The 25740-nt window shown below is 38.6% G+C and overlaps 2 protein-coding genes across 2 annotated transcripts in view; both read right to left on the bottom strand.

Moving 5' to 3' along the window:
- LOC114251822 (scavenger receptor class B member 1) overlaps positions 1-4830 on the bottom strand; it is an 81609-nt gene extending 76779 nt beyond the window's left edge. The window contains exon 1 of the mRNA XM_028186218.2: positions 4108-4830. Coding sequence (XP_028042019.2) covers positions 4108-4357 — 250 coding nt within the window. The 5' untranslated portion in view covers positions 4358-4830. The remainder of the gene's footprint in view (positions 1-4107) is intronic.
- Positions 1-25740, bottom strand: part of LOC114246566 (fatty acyl-CoA reductase 1) — a 272794-nt gene that overhangs the window by 225191 nt on the left and 21863 nt on the right. The gene's annotated exons all lie outside the window — the stretch shown is intronic.

Below are 25740 nucleotides of genomic sequence, written 5' to 3' on the forward strand. Positions count from 1 at the left end.
ACACGTCGGTCGTGTGCGGGACAGACTAGTGCACTGTCACGTGGAGCGCGATTAGTCGCAGGGACACGCGGACTCACAGAGCCTCCGCTACACACACATGATGTGTGCACCGGCCGAATGCGGGTCAGACTAGTGCAGTGTCACGTGGAGCGCGACTAGTCGCAAGGACACGCGGACTCGCAGAGCCTCCGCTACACGCACACATGATGTGTGCACCGGCCGAATGCGGGACAGACTAGTGCAGTGTCACGTGGAGCGCCACTAGTCGCAGGAACACGCGAAATCACAGAGCCTCCGCTACACACACACATGATGTGTGCACCGGCCGAGTGCGGGACAGACTAGTGCACTGTCACGTGGAGCGCGGCTAGTCGCAGGGACACGCGGACTCACAGAGCCTTCGCTACACACACACATGATGTGTGCACCGGCCGAGTGCGGGACAAACTAGTGCACTGTCACGTGAAGCGCGACTAGTCGCAGGGACACGCGGACTCACAGAGCCTCCGCTACACGCACACATGAAGTGTGCACCGGCCGAGTGCGGGACAGACTAGTGCACTGTCACGTGGAGCGCGACTAGTCGCAGGGACACGGAGTGTTACAGAGCCTCAGTAACAATATAAATGCAATGTGTGCGTGAGGGTAACGATCTCTGAAAGGTTACTGTACTCAGTGCAAATTCTGGGCTAATTGAAACATATCGGTGCTCATAATACATGTTTTTTTCTGCCTTTTTTTCCTGGTCATTTCGTAAATGTTGCACTCCTTCAACATACTACAGACATTAAAATATTATTATAATGAAATCGAGGCCGCTATGATAATAGAAGCTATTAGTACATTTACATAGTTGTCTGGTAGAGATCGCTTTTAGCGATAAGACCGCATATTGTACAAATACGACTACAAATACGACTTCGATCTGAACTGCTTAGATGAGTGGATTTAATCACGTTGTGGTAATGAGGCCATTTTCCGGTCACCACTTTACAAGGTTAGGCGAGAGCTAATTCACCCATTAAACAAACAAAAAAAAAACAACTAAAATACATAAAATAAATACAAAGTCGATGGATATACGGTTCCCTGTAGACTTCGTAAAGGTTGTAATCTTTCAGGAAGTCCTCAAATTAGCCAAACTGGTGAAGTTTAGTAGCGTTCGCATCGAAGTCAAAACAAAGCTACAAAACCCAAGAAAATAATTTCTTATACGTCAATTTGTCATAATATTATTATTTTGTTAAAATAACCTTCGTAATGACGTAGCAGTAAGGAAATAATTTAGAGACAAAACTGTATAGTTTTAATTTTATCGTTTCAATATCTATTTATAATGTAATACTAAATTTTTTAATAGTGGTAAGACCTCCTTTGGGTCCGCACGGATAGATACCACCACCCTGCCTATTTCTGCCGTGAAGTAGTAATGCGTTTCGGTTTGAAGGGTGGGACAGCCGTTGTAACTATACTTGAGACCTTAGAACTTATATCTCTAGGTGGGTGGCGGCATTTACGTTGTAGATATCTATGGGATCCGGTAACCACTTAACACCAGGTGGGCTGTGAGCTCGTCCTCCCATCTAAGCAATAAAAAAAAATTCAAATAAATGACATAATTATTTTTTTAGCGTATTCTACAAGAATGACAGCCCCGCAAATTCAGCGGACCGTTCTTCAAATGATTCCGTGTTAATTTTTTTTCAAAGGGTCATTAAGAATTGTACATACAACTAATAGTGAGTTATAGATAGAATTATTTTACCGCAAAGATACTGCGAAATCAGTTTTTTAATTATATATTTATTGGAAATAGATACTTCTTAATCTATACTAATATATAAATCTACAGTGGTTTTTACGGATGTTCCGTTATAACTACTGAACCGTGCATCCGATTGACTTGAAACTTGGTATCCGTGTAGAAAATACATGTACTTAATGGATAGGTTAATATTTACATGAGTGTTGGACTCCCTATACCAGTTGCGGGAGCGTTAATGATGAGAATATTTGTGAGGGTGAGAAATAATAATGTTAATTTTAAATGCCCAGCGAAGCGGACGGGTACAGCTAGTATATTATATTCCTAGATATATTATTTAAAGGGTTCTTGCCACGATTTTCATGTTTGATGAGTTTCCGATATTACGTCGTGTTGTAAGCGCCATTTTTGTCCCTACCTATTCGCTGGTAGCCTAAAGGGTTCCAGCTGCCCCTGGACAGCTATGTGGACTCACGCGCTCAACCTGAGAGAATTTGCTAACACTAGCCCTAGCTAGAGCAGTGCTTTGCTGAATCTACCACCGGATCGGAATCGCGACTGAGAAGATCCGGCGAGAAACTCGGTGGACTAAAGCACCATGATCTTGGGAACGGGATATGGGAAATTAAATGCGATAGACATGGTAAGGAACAATAAAAAATAGTCTGTGTAATGTAGTCACGAAGGCTTAAAATATTTCGTAGATATTCCTACTCTATTATTACTACTCTATTATTATTATGTAAAGTATAGGAAGAATTAACATATTCTTTGTTTGTTTAAATAGAATACTTTCCAATAATAAAATCTTGTATTAATTTTGTCAATCGTTAATTTTTTTTTTGTTTAACGGCGTCATTTCCTAAGAAATTTTTTAACTAAATTATAGATATAAGATTATTAGGTATGTTGTTTTATTTATATGTATTATATGTTTATTAAAATAAAACTTCAATGTGTTGCTTGTTATTTCGGACAAAGAAACGACATTTAAAGTTTATTTATAATCTAGTTAGAAATTATTTTTCATAAAATTTTATACAATGACATAATATTTATCTGTCAAGGCTTCTCCACTTTACAGCACATGCGCGGACGTTCCGGCACATGTCGACAGCGCATGCGTGACATAATTAAAATTAAAGAAAGGAATAACTTTCTTTACATCTCCCCTCTTAAAGTAGAAAATTCACACAGAATTTTCTTTAAATTAATTCTTTTTCAATTTCCTCATCTTCATTTTCTTCTTTTACGACAGGAACTGGAATAAGTTTTGTGATATGAAATAGGTTTGATTCTGTTTTTTTATGACCTGTATCTATTCTATATATTGACTTTGAAATTTTGTTTATAATTTTAAAAGGTCCGATTTTCAGTTCATCCAATTTTTTTCTGTTAAGCTTGTTTCCATTTTCCACATACACCATATCTCCTACATTAAATTCATAGTATTTCCGATTTTTGTCGAATAGTGTTTTATTATAGTCATGAGATTTTATTGTATTCTCAAGTGCGATTTTTCGGTCATTAATCCAATCATTATTGGATTTTCCTTGCTTTAATTCATTTGGTACGACAGTAACATCCGTTCCATATAAAAGATAACTTGGTGGATAGCCAGTGACTGAGTGATTAGTATCATTATATTTATTTGCACATTCCTTAGCTATTGTGGTCCAAGCTCTTTTTTTTTTATTTTCATTTATTGTACATCTGATCTTATTTATTAATGTCTGATTTAGCCTTTCGTTCAGGCCATTAGAGAAATTCACAAGTGTGACGTCAATAATTAATTTAAATTTTTCCCTAGAAGAAACTGTTTTAATTTAAGTAAGTCAATATAGAACTGGATTAATGTATTTTTTTTAGCAATGCATTTAGCATTAAATTGATAAGCAAATGCCTACGTTAAGTGTCCGCATTATAAAAAAATGTATATTATTTACTATTGGGACAATTGAAAACTATCAATTATGCTTTGTGAGTAAATTATTTTAAGAATTTAATTTAAGACATCAATTTAAGACGAAAATTAAATTAAATGCATATGAAACGCAATATATTGTAATAAAACATAAATCGTTTATACATTACATAAGAATATGCAATTTACGCATTTTAATACATTTTTAAAAAAAAGTTGAAGCTTAATTATGCAAATGGTTTTATTAAATGATTAGGGTAAGTGGTAAATATAAAGTCGTACTTAGGTACTGTATTAACCTAATAATAAACAAAAATAAAAATTGTCTGTCTGGCTGACTGTTTCATAATCTGAAAAACCATTAATTACCAACAACTTTACACAAGAATGCTTAATATGAAAATGCTTAAAGACTTACATTTCGGTTGCCTGGCGACTTGACCCTGTTTCCGCCTCTCGAATAGTCTGTTAATAATCGCATCCTTTTTCTCATTAAAATCGATATCCTCAAAATTATTAAGTCCCTCGCACTCCGAAAAATCGCATTCGATATTCGATTTCTCAATCTCTATTCTTTTCAATCGATTATTCGTCAGGTCCTTCATTTCCTTGTCCGCCGAATACCTTCGATTCGTCACTTTGTTCCAAATTTGTACTAAGTCTTTCATGTTGTTGTTTTTTTTTTGTTTTTTAATTCACTTTTATTTTACAAAACACGTCCACTCTCAATCAGAATGTACAAATATATCACGGACGTTTCGAGCAATAAAGTGTATAATGACAACAATTCTTTAATACGATTTTAATGGCCTTCTTTCAAAATATCGTTCCGTGATTTCGGGACCGGCCAAAAAGCAGTTTCAATGTCAGTTGGTCGCTTAAAGAGAACAAAAAAAAAAATGTTCGTAATTTTTATTTTTTTAAAAACACGCACACATATACAAACACACTAAACAGAAAATGCACAGATAAAATAATGCAGTCACATTTTTCGCGGGAAAAAATGCTACTTTCTTTAGAACGGAACTCGAAAAGCTGTCAAATTTGACAGGTAAGAATTTCGCTCGTATTTTTTTTTTTTAGTTGACTCTCGTGTTTCTGTTTATGTTGTTTACAATAAATGTGTTGTAGCATTAAATGCCGAGAACATAATGAGATCGGACGGTCAATTTCCGTCTTATATGTATAAATTTGCACAGTCGCGCGCTAAGAATTTGACGTCACAAACGCGTTTAAAAAATGTGACGCGCAGACAACGGAGAAATTCCATTTTAACCGTATAGACAAAGATTTATGTTTCAATACATGGATCGTTGTTAATCCACTAAATACATGAATGTTTCTACTAGTGGTAGGACGTCTTGTGAGTCCGCACGGGTAGATACCGCCGCCCTGCCTATTTCTGCCGTGAAGCCGTAATACCTTTCAGTTTGAAGGGTGGGGCAGCTGTTGTAACTATACTAGAGACTTTAGAACTTATATCTCAAGGTGAGTGGCGCATTTACATTGTAGATGTCTATAGGCTCCAGTAACCACTTAACAACACATCGTCTACCTATCTAAGCACTAAAAAAAAGTCGCATGTTTCTTATTATGTCGATAAAAAGGTGATAAAGCTGAGCATAAAGGTGATAAAGCTGATAAAGCTACAACTTATATCTCGAAGTGGGTGTCGGCATTTACGTTGTACATGTCTATGGGCTCCGGTTACTACTTAACACCAGGTGGGCCGCGAGCTTGTACAACCATCTAAGCTATAAAAAAAAAAAAAACATCAAAAGTATCGTATCGCTAAAAAGGTCCATCTACGAAATTTTTGACGCTTGTTATTAGTTCATGCCAAAATGGCGGCAAGGGTTTGAATGACATTTCGACAAAACTTATGTGACCTACGAGACAAGTTTGACAAAACCTCGTGACAAGACCGAGAATCTTTTTTTATATAAATAAATGATATTCGATTTTTAAAACCAAGGAGTTTTCAATTAAAAAGATTTTAATATGACAGGAACAGTGGAAATATTCCATTCCCGATACTTTTAGTGCAGCCTAGTATATAAGTACGTTTGTTGTGAAATATTTATCTAATTATTGTTAAATTTATTATAGCTATTAGACTAAATATATTCATTATACTAACCATTATGTGCTTTGAATGCATTTTATGCACTTAACTAGGCTTGCGGAAAAGGGGTTTTTTGGGAAGGAAGTTTGCTGGTGGTCCGGAAGCCTTCTTAGCTTCACCAGGACACGTGGCGAGCACGGACTCAGCCAGAAAGAGTGGGATTTGCTTCTGCCCGGGCACCTCTGAAGGAGACCTATCAGCTCAAGGGCAGCTGCTTCACGAGTACATCCACTACCAGACCGGACTCGCGTTCCGCTGAGTAGATCCGGTGAGAAATTCGGCGGGCTGATGCTTGGGTTGGGTTGCACGTCAAACTCTTTAGCGAGATCGAAGAGTATGGTTACTAGGGTCCTTAAGCCTGCTCCTAGTGTTAGAGCTAAAGGTATCTAATAACAGAGTTAGTGAGTCAGATGGAGAGCAAAGGGTGTGTTTCGGCTTCACAATTATAGACGTGGAGACAGAAAGAGTGGGTTTCGACGGAGCGCGCGTAATAGTGACCGGGCATATGTAAATACAGTGTGCTTGCTTAATGCGAATTTTTTAACGTTCTCGATAGCGTAAAAGTTAACTCAAATTTGGACTCAATATGGAGTTGGAACGTTTGCCTACGTTTGCCGCTAAAAATGAGTTAACTTTTACGCTATCGTGAACGTTAAAGAACTCGCTCTAAGCACACAGCTGCAATGTATAACGAAAAGTTCTAGCGTTGGCACCGTTTTTGTAATATATTTCATTTCAATAAAGCATTAAACATACAGTATATAATTTATTTATTACTATCAATCGAATAGTACAGTGACAAGGTATGCGATCTTAAAGCCAACAAGGCGCTCTGTGTAATTGAGATTTGAAATTAGTTTCGCACTCTCATTCAATTATGCTAACGTTTATTTAGTAAATGTAATGTAAAATTCGTAGATTAATTATGTAAAAAAAAATAACTAAAATAATGTATGCAATAATGTATGCAGTTGTTCTACTGGTGGTAGAACCTCTTGTGAGTTCGCACGGGTAGGTACCACCGCTCCGCCTATTTCTGTCGTGAAGCAGTACTGCGTTTCGGTTTGAAGGGTGGGGCAGCCGTTGTAACTATACTGAGACCTTAGAACTATATCTCAAGGATGTGGCACATTTACGTTGTATATGTCTATGGGCTCCAGTAACCACTTAACACCAGGTGGACTGTGAGCTCGTCCACACACCTAAGCAATAAAAAAAAAAGTTTAAGTGCTTAAACAAAAAACCGAGGTTACAATTGTTTTCATCTTTATCTCCTGTTGATATCGGTCAGAATATTTATTTTTTTATTATTACATTTCATGTAAAATTTAAATTGGCGGACTTAATGCCTAAGGCATTCTCTACCAGTCAACCAACGGTAGTACAGTGTAAATAGTGGTAGGTGCAATGCAATTGATATTAAATTACATAATATAAATATGTCGGAGAAACCCTAATTATCAACAGCATCATCAGAGTTCGTAGGGGCGAATAGGGTGATCGAGCTAAGAGAAATATTGAGTACACCAATAACGTTTGTTGTCTTAGAACAATCTAGAAATCTTCTATTGACGTTAACGAAAACGAATGACAGTTGTTAGGACGGAGGCACCGCTCTTCAATAAGTCTGGTTGGTATTAATATATGAGTGTGAGGTCGTCTACGCGCCTCCATCGGCTAGGCTCTGTCGTAGCACGAAGCCGATTTCCGACGATACCGCAATCGCTTTTTTTTGGAACGAAGTCCCTTGTGGGACGATGCGGAGGGGTACCCTAACCGGGAAAAAACGTAACGTAAGATTTTATGTTTGCTACCTCATAACTTTTGACTAGGTGAATCGATTTTAATGATTCTTTTTTTATTAGAAAGCTGGCGCTTTCCATGGTAATAATGGTCCATATGGTCCTTAATGGTATCCATGAGAAAACCATATAAACCTTAAATTTACATTAAGTACGTGCGCGACAAATAGATAAATAACTCAATAACTCAATATCACGCCAACCGATTTCGATGATTATTATTTTTAGTGTATATTAATTTGTTTTGAATTATCTTTTTTTATGTTTTTTTTATCAATAAAAAAATCATAAAAAAAAATTTATACCGGAATAATTATTTTCTTTACACATCGAATAGTCTTGGACGGTTAACTTTGAGGGGATTGGGTTCTGTAGGTTGATGAGGGGCTATTTAAAAACACACTGCTTTATTATAATTATATTGCAGATAGTTTGAACACTGTTACACCATTATAAAATTATTATCTTTATATTGTTATAAAACTCCTATATGTTTCTTTGACCGTGTCTAGATGAGAAGTTCTGAGTTTTTCTTACGAGAAGACAATCATCTGTTTTTTTAAACATTTAAAATAATTCTAATATTCGATATCTGTAATCAAGTGTTGCCTGCCATTACATTTATATTCAAACTCCAACAAATAGAACTTAAAATTAATACTAACTAAAATAACTTCGTTCCTATCCGGTGTCTCACGACACCACACATCTTTTTTTTTATTGCCCTTGTAGGCAGACGAGCACACGGCCCACCTGATGGTGAGTGGTCACTGTCGCCCATGGACTTCAGCAATGACAGGGGCAGAGCCAAGCCGCTGCCTGTCATCTCTGGGGAATCGTGCTGCGTTTCGTTTAGCTACCAATCTAATGACCGTCTCCAACCTTTTTTATTTATTTATTGCTTAGATGTGTGGACGAGCTCACAGCCCACCTGGTGTTAAGTGGTTACTGGAGCCCATAGACATCTACAACGTAAATGCGCCACACACCTTGAGATATAAGTTCTAAGGTCTCAGTATAGTTACAACGGCTGCCCCACCCTTAAAACCGAAACGCATTACTGCTTCACGGCAGAAATAGGCGGGGTGGTGGTACCTACCCGTGCGGACTCACAAGAGGTCCTACCACCAGTAAAAAATATATATGCATATATACACAAATACATACACATACATATAATAGTTTATTTATACAATATTCAAGGGAATATATTAATAAATTAACTTAGCAAATAACTTGGTTCCGCTAACTTTTGCAACGTAATAAGATATTAGAGTGAAGTTATTCGTTAATAAGTCGTTTCTTGATGCGAGTACGAACTTTTTAAGTTAATCGGACGTCATAAAGTCTGCGAAAACGACTCACAATGATTCCGTTACAAAGATGTCGAGCGAACAAAAGGATTTAAATAAATTTAACAATCAAATATAGTACTGTTACGCGCTGGGGCTCGGGATAAATAAAAATTCTACCGAAGTACAACTTAAAACTGTATTCAACACTTAGAACTCTTTATAAACACTTTAAAATTCTCAATTCGCTTCTTCCGCTTTGCTTCGGGTGATCCGTTTGCTGTTTCGCTTCGAGTAGTTCCGATTATTGACTGATTGCGTGCCATCTCTGCAACGCTTTTATAGCCGATACCACAACCCTAGAATTATCGGGAATATTCCACACATTTCTGGTATCATGTTTCCGCTATCTGACAATAGATGGCGTTGTACTTCTCGAGCGTTCTAGTTGTTACTAGATCCCTCACTATTCGTTCGACTATTCGGCGATAGATGGCGTAACAGTACATATTTGTAAAACGTAACATTGGGAGTAATGTAGTGTAGGATTGGTAAGAATGGAACGTATGAAAATAGTGTGAAATGGAGCGTAAGATGTGAGTGACAGAGATAGGTTAGATAGAGAAAAGAGAATGACAGACAGAATGATAGAGAAAAGGAAGATGGCGAAGACGGTTAAAAAATGAGCAAGGGCGTAATAAAAGTGGTTATTAATTAATAATTATTATTTTATCAGAAAACTAGATGACCCGGCAGACTTCGTAGTGCCTCAATCGATAAGTAAAAGATCTAAACTTTTGTATAAAATAAATTTAAAACAAACAAAAGGAATCCGTCCAACGGGGGACACGTCAAAGGAAAAACAAAATTGTTATTTTTATTTAATTTGTAGCATTTTCATATTTATCTACCTTTTAAACCTTCTTCTCTGGACTTCCACAAATAATTCAAGACCAATATTAGCCAAATCGTTCCAGGTGCTCAAGAGTTTTAGCCAGACTAACAAACAGCAATTCATTTTTATATAATAATATATAAATGACAATGCCCAAAAGTGGGCCAACTTCATGACAAAACTATTTGTACTCGAAAAACTATGCCTTATTTTTTCATGTTGTTTAGTTTATGTATCAACATTTCTTTCACCCTTGCATTGTTTTACAAAAAAATATAAATTACTTAATTGATAACATCCCAAAACTGAGTGCCATAGTTTTTAAATTCGCCAATAGGCAAAGGGCAAATTAGCCCATACAGCCTTATAGTATACCTATATGCTGACAAACGAAAGAGTTCTCTGTGACTTGAACAACAAATTAAAAAAAATAGCTAATGGTTATAATTCACAGAATTTTTAGTTTATTGTTGTTCAATTCAATATTTATGTATTGTAATAATAATTATTACTTAAAACCATGAATTATTTAATATTTTTAGATATTAATGATTCCATTAGTAAAAATCTCAATGGCCTACCATTACTCTATTCTTATTATATATGATCAGAGAGTTTTGGCAGCAACCCGAGTGAAGCGTCACTTGAAGTTTTATTTTAATGTTTTTTTAATAGTTTATTGTGATGTATATTAAACAAATTGGGTGTTGTTTTGTGTATTAAACGTCAATAATCGTTGTTCACGATTATTGAGGCATTGGAATAGAACTGTGGCTAACATAGCAGTGACTGTTTTTTTTTTCAAGATAAAAGGTCTACGGAAATTCATATTCACTCAATGTGCTATTCATCGAGTTGACGTCAAAACTCCCAAAAAGCAATAAAAAGAGATACACTGGCTTTTTATTGACATGAAAATAATATAACTACGACAGACTAGGCTGTATAGGCTACGCTCTTTGCCTGCCGATTGGCGAATTTAAAAACACCAACAACAATATCAGAAGGGTCAATGAAGTTCATTCTCAGAAACTACTTTCATTATATTATTATTATGAGGATATAATAATAATAAAATGTACATAAGGGCTTATTTTTACCAAAATTAGCCACAATTAACTTATTTACACTTTAACTAATTATGAGAGCGATTATTGATTTCGACGAAAACAATTCACAACTTAATTTTAGCTGCAGAAAAAACAGATTTCTTTTAAACCTGGGTAGGAAAATAAAAACGTTTTCTGAATATGAAACGATATTTCTTTGTCTATCAAATTAAGTTAAAACCATCATGACCCGAAAACTTTTTTTAGGGGCCAAAACGCCCAAAGAAAATGGTCATTTTCCTTTGGAACCGTGGAAGTTTTATTTTATGCCTTACGATCCTAATTCTACAGTAGTGTCATTCAATATTAGTTTAGGTACTCATTCAAAGATTCCCTTGAATTTTTAGTAAACTATCTGCTTTTATTTATACGTACAGCGATATAACGGATTAATGAAGGCGATTAAAACAATTAAGACACTCTCAAATGTTGAGTAAGCCATTGGCGTAAAACATAATAATTAAAAAAACACGTTGTGACGAAAAAAACAATGACTGTAAATTAAATAATAACTTTAATTTTTATAAAAAAAAGAGTTATTTCTGTAATATATTATAATATATGTACACGGATGTTATGAACGGTATGTTTGTCTGTATGGTAAGGCGCGGACTAAACTGTTCTCTCGGACACAGCCCGCTGAGTTTCTCGCCGGATCTTCTCAGTGGGTCGCGTTTCCGATCCGGTGGTAGATTCTGCGAAGCACTGCTCTTTCTAGGGCTAGTGTTAGCAAATCCATCAAATCTGATTAGGTAAATCTAACACAACCCTTCGAGGTTACTAGATTAAGTAGAAAAACAAACTAAACTGTAAAAATAGTTATAACTATATCTATAAGCGGCGAGAACCGAAGAAGATATAGTAAGCCGTTAGAAGTGGCACGAAGCCCAAGAATGTCCACATTATAACATAGATCGCCTCGAAAAATCACAAATCCCTTGTTACTCTTCTGAGCGCACTATGCAAATTATTTTAGTTAAAAGTGAGGTAGTCTGAAATTTATGAAATCGACGCCCGATTGATCCTAGACTAATGTTTCGGAATAAAGTAAAAAATATTTTAAAGTTTTGCAGGTATTTAACGAATTTTTACCACCTTTTTTTACGAGTTATCCAAATTATCGGGAAGACTCAAAACTGCGCGTAGTTAGAAGCAGACGAATCTGTCTACCTACTTCTAATACTTTTTTTTGTACCATTAGAACTCGAAATCTATGATTCGTCACGACAATTATGATTGTTGGTATTAGGAGCCCCTAAATAATAGTTTCTTGAAGGTAACGAACTGTAAATAGGACATCACAACAATGAAATTTCAAGACGTCGACCGCCATATTTAAATTTATTATCAATTTCAGAATTTAAGCGTTTCGTCAATTAAAAAGAAAAAATAGACGATCTTTAATATTAACATTTTCCTTATGTAGGACAAAAATACATATTACGATAACATATTAATTGTTATTTAATTGTGTTATGCTTTTTTTTTACTACCTAAGCTAATAGCCTTGAGAGGCTATGTCAGCGTAACCCTAACGTGTAGGTGAGCTTACGGGGCTCAAACCGGAGGTGTTGCTAACAATAGCCCTAACAAGAGAATCCCAGAATCTACCACCGGATCGGAAACGCGATCCACTGAGAAGATTCGGCGAGAAACTCAGCGGGCTTTGTCTATGGGATGTTATACTCGGGAGTGTCCAATATCTGTGTGCTACGTTTGCCGCTAGGAGCTCTGTTCCAACTCCATACATAAGTTAACTTTTACGCTATCGAGAACGTTAAAAAACTCTCACTTAGCACACGAAATCGGTCCGTGTTCGAAGCGCTACGTCATTAATGAATCTTTTTTTATTTTTAAATATACATATTTACAATGTTTAGATTATTTTAGGTATTTCGATTTCATTCGAACCATTTAAAGTTTAAAATTTGGAAAAAAAAACTTCTTCTGCTATTTGAATGATGTAAACATAATTGAAGTTCAATTAAAAACATCGAACTGTTGATGCTAATACCAAATAAAACGGACCATTAATTACAAACTATACTTGAGACCTTAGAACTTATATATCTCAAGGTGGGTGGCGCATTTGCGTTGTGGATGTCTATGGGCTCCACTAACCGCTTAACACCAGGTGGGCTGTGAGCTCGTCCACCCATCAAATAATAATAATAATAATAATAAATATTTACTAACAATCACGCCACGTTAACTGGTCCCGTGATAAGTTCGTAAAGAACTTGTGTTACAGGTACCAGATAACGGAAATAAATGTAAGATTTTTATTATACACATACGTATATTTAATATACATCCATAGCCCTGGAAAAGACATTTATATTTATCATACAAATGTCTTCCCTTGGCGGGATTCGAACCCGCGACCCCCTTGTGCAGTGACCATGTCACTTACCACTACACCAGACGGCCGTTAAAATAAAAGCAATAAACAAAAAAAAAACAAAGATAAATGTCGCGCATTATGGGACATATCGCTTAAGCCAAATAATCACACCTCTATATTATGTACTTTTTATTTTATTTTATGAAACTTAGTTTGCTTCAGTCATATTTGATTGGGACAATAATTCCCAACTTTAAGGTATCGCGATTCGCTTGCGTACCAAAATTATACGGTCAAAATTACTATGATACTATTTTACACACTGCGGCTGAACGTAAGCAAACCACTTCTAAACTTATCTGATTGTTTGTGTGCTGTCGAATTTTGAAACATTTAAAATGCTCTGCGAGAAAAAACGGTTTGAGAATCACTGGCTTAGGATTCCAGAGTAAGAAATCTGTTTACGATACGCGCTGTATCATGAATAATGAATTTCTGCATCAGGCTTGTAACCCGGCTGGATGGAATGAAAGGTTCCTAAGGTACACCGATATAATATAATAATATATAATATCGGAATAATGATAGTTTTTTTTATTGCCCTTGTAGGCAGACGAGCATACAGCCCAGCTGATGGTGAGTGGTAACCGTCGCCCATGGACTTCAGCAATGCCAGGGGCAGAGCTAAGTCGCTGCCTACCGTCGGCTAATAACATCGTGTAATAAAAATTAAGCCCGCAAAATTATAATTTGCATAATTACTGGTGGCAGGACCTCTTGTGAGTTCGCACGGGTAGGTACCACCTCCCGGCCTATTTCAGCCGTGAAGGAGTAATGCGTTTCGGCTTGAAGGGTAGGGTAGCCGTTGTAACTATACCTACTGAGACCTTAGATCTTATATCTCAAGGTGCGTGGCGCATTTACGTTGTAGATGTCTATGGGCTCCAGTAACCACTTAACACCAGGTGGGCTGTGAGCTCATCCACCCATCTAAGCAATAAACAAAAAAAATGCACGTAAACGCTGTTTCTCAAATATCTATTTAAATGTCTACAAGCCGCAAACTAAATTCACTATTTCAGTAGCGAATATACTATTACGTAAGATGTGTCATCAAACAACCTTGTATAATTAGCGCACAGCACGGTGATTGAAAAACTAACGTTATTAGATAGATTTGTTTTGTTTTAAATCACGTACGGATAAATTTGTAGGAAACAAACATTGTCATTGACACTTGTACGATAGGAACTTCAAAACAGTTTGTTGTAAGTCAGTCATCTATAGAATTCTGAGCCGTTTTAAATGCGATTAGATAACTATTTTGGTGGATAGATTTGAGGAGGGAAACATTTAGCCCTTTTTTATGAATGAAAGATTACTGGTGGCCCGAAGGCCTTTCCAGTTTCACCAGGACAGGTGGGCGAGTAAAGGCTCAGCTAGGAGGGGTGGGATTTGCTAACAACTGCTCGAGCGCCTCCGAAAGAGACCTAACAACTCAAGAGCAATTGCTTCGCGAATGAATCTACTACCGGATCGGAATCGCGACCCGCTGAGAAGGTCCGGCGAGAAACTCAGCGGGCTGATGCATGGGTTAGGTTGCACGTCGACCTCTTTGTCGAGTTCGACGAGTACGGTTACCGGGGTCCCTAAGCCTGCTCCTAGTATTAGAGTTGAAGGCGTCTAATGCAAAGGTTATTGGATCTGATGGATCCGTAAGGACGTGTCTAGGGCGTCGACGGTAACTGGCTCCTGCATGATCAGGATTCGGGGAGTAGTCAGCGGCGGCAACGATAAGGCGATTATCATGACGCATAGTATTATCTTACTTATCGAAGTACCGTTCCGACGCTGACTTCACATTTAGCCCATAACGTATCATATTGTATTGTTACGCCGGTGAGAGTAACGCTATCTATAGCCGAAACCAATATTAAAGGATCTAGTAACATGTCGAACGCTCGAGAAGTACAACGTCATCTATTGTCAGCTAGCGGAAACCCACATTGAAATACTCGACTTGTTAGGAATGTTCTCGTTAATTCTAGGGATGTCGTATCGACTATAAAAGTATTGTGGAGGTGGCGTGCAGTCAGTCATTAATCGGAACTACTCGAAGCGAAACAGCGAACGGATCACCTGAAGCGAAGCAGAAGAAGTGAATTAAGAATTTTAAAGTGTTCTGTGAGTGCTCTAAGTGATAAATACAATTTTAATGTATACTTTGGTGGAACATTTGATGAAACAGACAAGTCTCATCCTATGACACGTTGCAATGGACATACTACTGGAGATCTAATCCAAATTGGGCTCACTTCAGACCGGCAGCCGGTCGTACAGCTCATGACAAATCCCTATCCAGCATGATACGTGCTGCGCCGACTCCACACAATGTGGGACAAGGGGAATATGAAGGTTTGAGGGGGAACGACGCATTATGGACAGAAAAAAATTCTTCACAGATCTGCATAGGCAGTCAAGAAGTCTGAGGACAGGGAGTCGTGGTAAGCCTTGATCCATGAATCAATCTGAGAAAAATCAGTATGAACACTTTCAGGGCAATTAATACAAAGAAGTTTGATTATAGAGAGCGTATTATGAGCGTCTAGGTCTGCTGAACTTCTGTTCTTTCTATGTTCTATACCGTATCCTCTATGGGAAGTTGAGGAATTGTGTGAGATGATCCCGTCATATCGTTTAACCAAACGTACCGCCCGCCATCGAAGCAAATGATATGTTTCTTCAAAGGAAGTTTGAGAACAATCCTCAACAATAGGCAGCTACTTGGCAATGCCCGTGACATTGTTGACGTCATTGAGTACCTCCATACTCACAACAGTATGTTCGTCTGTGTTTAAACTGGCAAAAATAACAAACAATATTTTTCGATAGAATAATGTCACCTAACACCCTGTATCGAAGCGTTTATATATCATTAATACTAGATGGCGCTGTTTATCAATACCAGAGGTCCTCAAACTTTTGTGTTTCATGGATAATTTGTCATACATTCGGGAAGACAGCTTATTTCTTCATCAGGTTCAAAAAGCTTAATTTAATCAGTTATCAATTAATTATCAATAAAAGCGCAATCATTACAGACGCAGGTAGATTGTTTGCTTGCAAATTTTGATGAATATTACCAAAATGAAGGTTATAAATCTCAATAAATAAATTTTACAGACTGACAGTTACAGCTGACCATTAGGTGGCGGTTAGCCGGACTGCCTTCGAATACAAAAAAAACCCGAGTCGTAATAATCCCACGCGATCTAATAAAAAATACATTGTTATGTACAAGTTGCATTAGTCATGCGAATTTACATTAAAAAACAATAAATTGTAGTGTTCAATGATCAATGCAAATTAACCTTTTACATTGCAGGAAAACCGCAGAACCTTCTCATGTTCCCAGTTTATCTATTGTCTTTTTCTTTTAAGGCTATTTTATATGAAATCTACAGAGATAAACGAAGTTGTGTCATAATTATTTATTGTATTTGTAGAATAGAGTATGTATTGACGACCTATAAGCAAGATTTTTGTTCAACTACATATTAGATACAGAAGAGTATGTGATCATTAAGGTACAGAAAGGTCAGCGTCGTTCTTGTGTATAAGCAATGTCAAGAGCATGGTCAAGGCGGTGTCTAACGCTAACCGTCTTTAGCCCGTCCTTACGGATCCATTAGATCCAATAACTATTGCATTAGACGCCTTCAGTTCTAGCACTAGGAGCAGGCTTAGAGACAACGGTAGCCGACGTGCAACCTAACCTAAGCCACAGCCCGCTGAGTATCTCATCGGATCTTCTCAGCGGGTCGCGATTCCGATCCGGTAATATTCGCGAAGCAGCTGCTCTTGAGTTGTTAGATCTCCTTTAGAGGCGCTCGGGCAGCTGTTAAGAAACCCCTTACATCCTGGCTGAGCCTTTGCTCGCCCACCTGTCCTGGTGAACACTGGAAAGACCTCCTTGATAACGGTAATCTTTCAATCCTGTCTTTAAGCCTTCTTTGAAGAAGGATATATTTTAGCGCTCAGGCGACACCGTGGATTCGTTCCAAAGCTTGTATGTACCACGTGTCTTGACCATAAGATAAGATAAGATAAGACAACTCACTATCACTGGTGGTAGGACCTCTTGTGAGTCCGCACGGGTAGGTACCACCACCCCGCCTATTTCCGCCGTGAAGCAGTAATGCGTTTCGGTTCGAAGGGTGGGGTAGCCGTTATAACTATACTGAGACCTTAGAACTTATATCTCGAGATGGGTGGAGCATTTTACGTTGCAGATGTCTATGGGCTCCAGTAACCACTTAACATCAGGTGGGCTGTGAGCTCGTCCATCCATCTAAGCAATAAAAAAAAAAGACAAGCCTTTATTAACAATCTAATTTAAGTTACATTTTTAATACACTTATTATCTAGTTTTATTATTCGACACGGGTTTCTTGATCGTCTTGCTGTATAGCATAGGCCTCCCCAAGGGTTCTCCATAATATTCTATCCTGCGTTTTTCTGCGTCTTGACCATACTATGTCTTAACTTTGTGGGTCTAGATAGCATAGATGAACTCCACTCGAGTGCTAGGCGTTGCGGCAAAAACGAAATGACGCAAAATCTCAATTCTTCACAGCTCCCCTCGTGGAATAACCGAAGTCCCGCAGGAGAAATTAAAGTTCTCAATCTCCCTAGTATACAGCTTCAAGTTGGCTTACTCCTTTGGCGATTCAGGCCAAGAGCGGATCATACGTAAGCCCAAAGTAGAATAGATCCTTCATCGCCTATTGCATGTATTATTAACATAAACGTTATTCTGGGAAAATGCAACGTGTGTACATACTTTCTGAATTATAATTTAATGTTTATAAAACCCAGATAGACGGTCTAGTTACTCATTAAAGACTTTCAACGTACGTCTACGGATTGACCTAGAATTAAAGTTTATAATCCGTCTCTTTTAGGCTAGAAAATAATTAAGGATTTGGCTTCGGAAGTTGTAAATAAAGATAGAATCAATAAAATTCAAGATCATAAACACGACCTCAGAAAACCCACATATGTGCACCGGCCGAATGCGGGACAGACTAGTGCACTGTCACACGGAGCGCGACTAGTTGCAGGGACACGCTGACTCACAGAGCTTACGCTACACACACATGATGTGTGCACCGGCCGAGTGCGGGACATACTAGTGCACTGTCACGCGGAGCGCGACTAGTCGCAGGGACACGCGGACTCACAGAGCCTACGCCACACACACATGATGTGTGCACCGGCCGAGTGCGGGACATACTAGTGCACTGTCACGTGGAGCGCGACTAGTCGCAGGGACACGCGGACTCAAAGAGCCTACGTCACACACACATGATGTGTGCACCGGCCGAGTGCGGGACATACTAGTGCACTGTCACGTGGAGCGCGACTAGTCGCAGGGACACGCGGACTCACAGAGCCTACGCCACACACACACATGATGTGTGCACCGGCCGAGTGCGGGACATACTAGTGCACTGTCACGCGGAGCGCGACTAGTCGCAGGGACACGCGGACTCACAGAGTCTACGCCACACACACACACATGATGTGTGCACCGGCCGAGTGCGGGACATACTAGTGCACTGTCACGTGGAGCGCGACTAGTCGCAGGGACACGCGGACTCAAAGAGCCTACGCCACACACACATGATGTGTGCACAGGCCGAGTGCGGGACATACTAGTGCACTGTCACGTAGAGCGCGACTAGTCGCAGGGACACGCGGACTCACAGAGCCTACGCCACACACACACATTATGTGTGCACTGGCCGAGTGCGGGACATACTAGTGCACTGTCACGTGGAGCGCGACTAGTCGCAGAGATACGCGGACTCACAGAGCCTCCACTTCACACACACATGACACGGAGTCTCGCATTAACAAACAAAGGCAAATCATCAAACCAAAATGCTTTAATCAAATAAAAAAACTTTTAAGTTAAACGGTTTTATTTTATGTGCACTGAAAACTACAAAATAAATAAATAGTTACTTACCTATCAACCTACGTAGGTCATCTCGGTCATTAATATCTCTGATGGTAGTGGTTGTCATAACATGAACCATGTCAGCGGCCGAAAGGCAGTTCATGAAAGAACACTAACACCAGGGTTTGCTTGGTAGGTAAACTAAGCACACACTATAACAAGTAGGTATTTTGACCTTCTAGTTCAGAAATATTTTAGTACTAGGCAGAATAGCTTTTAGGCATATTAGACTAAAATAAAAACGTGGGGCCCATTATTATTTCTGTATTACTTTCTACTATACTAAGTGTGGATTGTATCGACTTATTATAATCATTATCATCATCATCCTAGCGGCTTATCCCGGTCGCATCCGAAACCTCATAGCTCCGGAGTCCAGGGTCCGCTGAATCGACTTACTATAATCGTAACTGGAGGTTTTGACCATCAATAACCAGCCGTGGCGGCTTCACCAGCGAACGCCGAGCTCATGATCTACCAAAGTATAAGATATGCTCTGCCATAGGTATGATTTCAGAGGGGCCCCACGTTTTTATTTTAGTCTAATATGCCTAAAAGCTATTCTGCCTAGTACTAAAATATTTCTGAACTAGAAGGTCAAAATACCTACTTGTTATAGTGTGTGCTTAGTTTACCTACCAAGCAAACCCTGGTGTTAGTGTTCTTTCATGAACTGCCTTTCGGCCGCTGACATGGTTCATGTTATGACAACCACTACCATCAGAGATATTAATGACCGAGATGACCTACGTAGGTTGATAGGTAAGTAACTATTTATTTATTTTGTAGTTTTCAGTGCACATAAAATAAAACCGTTTAACTTAAAAGTTTTTTTACCAATTTTTTTTTTCTTCTTTTTAGTGTTTAGTGAAATTGTCTACCGAATATTCCTCATTCTATTTAATTCATTCAGTGCATCATTATTACATGGTTTCTTACCTGATAATTTAGTACAATCTAATTCCTCAATACATAGATAGCCCTTCCAGAGACTTGACTCGACTTAGAGCCACGTATGCTTGTCCTTCCTCAAACAATTTTGAGCCCAAATATACTACTGCATGGTCGACGGTGCTGCCCTGCATTTTATGGACGGTGGATGCCCATGACAAAACTAAGGGCAACATCCTTCTTTCAGCCGTACCATAATTGAATTTTGCTGGAAACTGTATGGCTTTAGGGTGAATAACGTGCATGCCATTACATTGCACGCCGGCAAATCCCGAAGTGAAAACGCTGTGGTCACCTTGATGCCATGAAGCCCGAATAATTCTAGCAACTTCATTAATACTAATGAATACATTTGGAATTTCAATTCTTTCAGGTTCACCGTTTTCAGGTATATCTGGCACACTAAGTCGTATTAAGTCTTGTTCACTAATTTGGACATTTTCGTCAATGCGTACATCTCTATAAAGTGGGTTATTTCTAGTTAACCATCTTAAAGCGCTGTAGAATTTTTCGCGAGATATTGTGAACTCTCTTGTGATGTTCAAATTCTCCAAACGTTCTGTAACTACAACGATACCCACCTGGCTGGAAGATCTTGGAAGCATATTAGGTAATCTTTCACTGACCTCAAAGATATCTTGGGCAAACACTGCTTGTCCGCGGAAACCGTACTGCCCGTATAGCCCAGTAAATTTTACGATTTTAACAAGCGGGATGATTCTACACAGCAATCGCTGCTCTGCTTGCGTCAGCGCTTGAATCTCATCTGGTATTGAACCTGGATCCAGATTATTCCAGTACGCCTTTGATGGTGCTATTGTTTTATTACTGGTCACATGTGTTTGGCAGCGCGAACATAAAAGTAATGTTGTTTTTGAAGACAGTTCTGCAGGTAGATATCCTAATACAGCTGTGTTGTAACGTACAGTATGAATTTGGTTAGGATATCAATGCTTCGTGCAAATGTCACAAACGTGTATACACGATGTGTTAATGGCATTTTCAAACGCTTGTACATGATTTTCAGCTCTGCGTTTCTGTGCACGCTCACGTTGGTTATTTAACCTGTCGTGGCGTTGCTCAGGTGTTTCTGAAGCTTCTAACTCCTTTCGTCTCTCACGCCGTCCTGTTAACCTGGCCTCATGTTGCTCAGGTGTTTCTGACGCTAATAGCTCTATTTGTCTGTTACGTTGTAATCTTAGCCTGGACTCATGACGCTCAAGTGTTTCTGACGCTATTAGCTCTCTTCGTCTGTCACGTTGTGGTGCTAGCCTAGACTCATGACGCTCAGATGTTTCTGATGCTAACAACTCTCTTTGTCTGTCACGTTGTGATGCTAGCCTGGACTCATGACGCTCGGGTGTTTCTGACGCTATTAGCTCTCTTCGTCTGTCACGTTGTGATGCTAGCCTGCACTCATGACGCTCAGGTGTTTCTGACTCTACCAGCTGCCTTTGTCTCTCACGTTGTGCTATTAACCTGGTATCATGTTGCTCAGGTGTTTCTGTTGCTAACCGTTCTCTTCGTTTCTGTAGTCAACTGTGGGTTTCATTTTCACTTTCCTAGTTCATAGAACGAAACGTGCAAACGTTTCGTTCTATACTTTTCTTTTGCCTTTTCGAGCCTTCTTTTTCGTTGTGTAGCAGTTTCGTTTTTATTTTTGTTTGCTTTTTTATTTATTGTTACCATGTTGTTCCCACGATTAAGGGGCATTTTGACGGTCGACCCCGCCAGAAGTCCAGCAAAGGGGCAAGGCTTAAAATACAACAAGATGCGCCCAATCTTGAGGGGGAAGCGCTGACGACATTACATTTTTACCCACCCTAATGCCATACAGTCCTCGGCACGTTTTAACCTATTACCTTAACTTGGGTGGTATAGCTACCGCTTACTAACGAGGTATCTAATTACCTATTTTTTTTTATCTGCCCCTCTAACGTCACACAATCTTGGACGCAACTGTTCTCGACACGACTAATCATGCCCCCACCTAATACGCCATTTTGTAACTTGTAACACCTAATACGAAATTTTGACATAATGACAGTATTCTGCTAGTGTAGTCCTATTATTTGATACCCATATTGTGGTGGTTGTGGAAAAATATGTACCTAGTCCGCCATATTGGAACGGCGTCCATCTTGAATTTTAAATTTTGACATAATCATCGTGTTTTACTAGTGTAGCCCTTTCATTTGATACCCATATTGAGGGGTTTAAGGAAAAATATGTAATCCGCCATTTTGTATCGGCGGCCATCTTAGATTTATAATGTCATTGATTTTATTATATTGTATTGTCATCTAAATTAAATGTGTGTACCAAATTTCAGATCAATCTGACAACGGGAAGGTGCTTAAATTTCAATTTCTAATTTTGACCCAAATAAATAAAAAACAAATTCCGTACAGGTCGAGCTAAATAAAACCGTTTAACAACGCCGCCGCGCCGTCAACTTGTACAGGCGACCTTAATAATGACGTCAGAATTCTAATAGGTCTAAGGAAAAAACCCGGATCGCTTCGAGCACGGTGCTTATTAAAAAAATACACCGAATATATTTAGATTTATTCGTTTCGCGGCTTGTTTAATGGTTGGGTGCAATTCTCGAAATAAGAGTGGCATTTCAGTTGGTATTAACATTTGGGAAATAGAGATGCAATGACCTTAAAGATTTCTGTCTTAGTTGAATGAATTGGGCCTCACAAGTTCGTAAGACGTCCTATCATAAGACGCCATATCCTTTCCGTATACGCAAAGTTTATTCTGGTTGTCTTTGTCAATGTAACTTAAAATTCTGAACTAAGATCACCAGAAATTTATTCTCAGTTTTAGTTTGGCTCGCCGTAATACCAAAACAAAACTAACGTGAGATATGCTGGAGAATTTACTGGTGGTAGGACCTCTTGTGAGTCCGCACGTGTTGGTACCACCACCCTGCCTATTTCCGCCGTGAAGCAGTAATGCGTTTCGGTTTGAAGGGTGGGGCAGCCGTTGTAACAATACTGAGACCTTAGAACTTATATCTCTAGATCGGTGGCGCATCTACGCAAGCCGTACGTACGGTCTGTTTGTAACTCCACACCAACCCAGCTGGGTACGTCTATTCGTATGTAATATAATAACCGGGTACAAGTTACATCCGGTTATGCGGTTCCAAACTAGGAGCCAGATAACCGGTACCGCGGGGACAAAAATAATGGAGATAAAAATATACATGTATATTAAACACCCAGACGAAGAGGAAGCAAACCGGTTCATCGCACAAATGTTTGCCCGATATGAAAATCGAACCCACGCCGTCACCCGAAGCATGTCTTAACGGATTCCCCGGATTCACTGTCGGTGCTTTTAGGACCCTCAAGCACCGGCCACCGTCCTCTAACTAACCCATAGACACAGCCCACTGAGTTTCTCGCCGGATCTTCTCAGTGGGCTGTGATTCCGATCCGGTGGTAGATTCTGCGAAGCACTGCTCTTGCTAGGGCTAGTGTTAGCAATTTCTCTCAAGTTGAGCCTGTAGCGGATAGCCTCCTGTCTCTCTCATATCGTCATTCACACACTCCATCCATGTCTTCTTCGGTCGACTTCCTCCCCCTCTACCTTGCACTACCATTTCCATACATCTCCTAGTCACATGCATCTCCTCTCTACGCATCACATGTCCATACCACGCTAACCGTCCGCTCTTTATTTTGTTGATTACCGGGGCTAACCGTCGTCTAATAAATTGAATATTTTAATGGACGATGAATTTGCGTACAGTTGACTCATTCCTTATCGCTATACAATAAAAGATCCTTATTAGCTCTTTCTTCATTCGCGTTTTCGCTATTCGTGGATTATAAAAAATACGACTCAATTCCTATATTTGCCGCTATGATTTCTTTATTCGTGCATCTAATCGGTACATATATTATGTTAATAAAAAGAATTTCTATATGTACGTATCCAACCGAATATCCTTTGTAAACGCGCTTTTCTATATTAATGGCTTCTGTATTTGCGGCATATTCACGGAAAATATATACGGACTTGGATCTAAGACTTGGATCCATTCTCACATCTCACTTTTTTATGTCTTGTCCCGGACCATTTATCCATCTGCACTTGATTTGGTGTATTACGTTAGGCTACAAAGGTAGTAACACAAGATCTATGCGATATTACAGATATGAATAATGTACCAGTCAGGTTTTAATAACTGAACGATTATTATAGTATGTACGGAGCGTTGTTTGTATGTTTCCAACAAGTCACAGGCCAGCATTACGGGTAATTACACGGAACGTTATGGTATGGTTCGGAAAACTGCGCGGAAAATACCGCGATAAGCGTCGTCGTAACGTGATTGTTTGAGAAGTTCAACGTTGGAAAGGACTGAACGATACCAACGTAATTAATGGGTTTTTTTTATTGCTTAGGTGGACGAGCTCACAGCCCACCTGGTGTTAAGTGGTTACTGGAGCCCATAGACATTTACAACGCAAATGCGCCACCCACCTTAACACCAGATGGGCTGTGAGCTCGTCCACCCATCTAAGCAATAAAATAAAAAAAAAATGAAAAAAAAAACGAATATTCAGCATACCTACGCTATCTCACTCGCTTACACGTTACAACGTATCTCACAATCCCTAAATGCCTAATCCTAATCATTCAAATAATGATCCAACGATCAAATTCATCAAATCCTAATAACGAACTCAGAACTTGAGATTAGAAATAGGCAGATTGACATTGCTTGCTTAGTACAGTATTGGTATCCGATGCGCAAAAAAAAACTTCTAGGTCTATTAAAATCATTTCAATCCTACAGCTAGATTCGTTAAAATAAATTTTGTTTTCAGGTATTTCAACTTTAAATTAGTCTACTGTAAAGTTCACGCATTGTCGCTTAGTCACGTTTGCCTTTCAAGCGTCGATTTTAAATCGAGGGGTGAAGGCTATTTAGTTTAAGCGACATTTCTTTTAACACGCGACATTAATATCTTCGTAATAAGAGACGCGTTTTGAATTAAATTAAGCTTACTCCATTGAAATAGCTGAAGATTTTTTTTATGTTAAGACATTTATACCAAATTTTAAAGTTTTAAAATTTTTCGTGATAGATATAACTAAGATAGATAGATAGAACATAGAACTAAGTGGGTGCACACAGACCAAGCGTAAGTAACCGCTGGCGGTTTTATTTATTTATTTGTGACACATATTTTGCGAAAGAACAATGGCAGCTTTCTATACAACATTTTACCTGATATCTATTTGAGGCGTCTTGAAATAAAAAAAAAATGCTAAAACGATAGGAATAACATAGCTTAAGCTTAATCAGAAATATTTTTGTTATGAGAAAGTCACAAAAAAAAGATATTAACGTTTTTACTTTATACTTTACTTAATTTGAGGATATCTATCAATAATAGATGTCTCTAATTTTTGTAGGTACGGACTATAAAATAAATTGAAAAAATAAGTAAACGATATGTTTAAATAATATTTTTAGTTTCA

Source organism: Bombyx mandarina, chromosome 23 (genome assembly GCF_030267445.1).
Source record: "Bombyx mandarina strain Sakado chromosome 23, ASM3026744v2".
Taxonomy (NCBI): domain Eukaryota; kingdom Metazoa; phylum Arthropoda; class Insecta; order Lepidoptera; family Bombycidae; genus Bombyx; species Bombyx mandarina.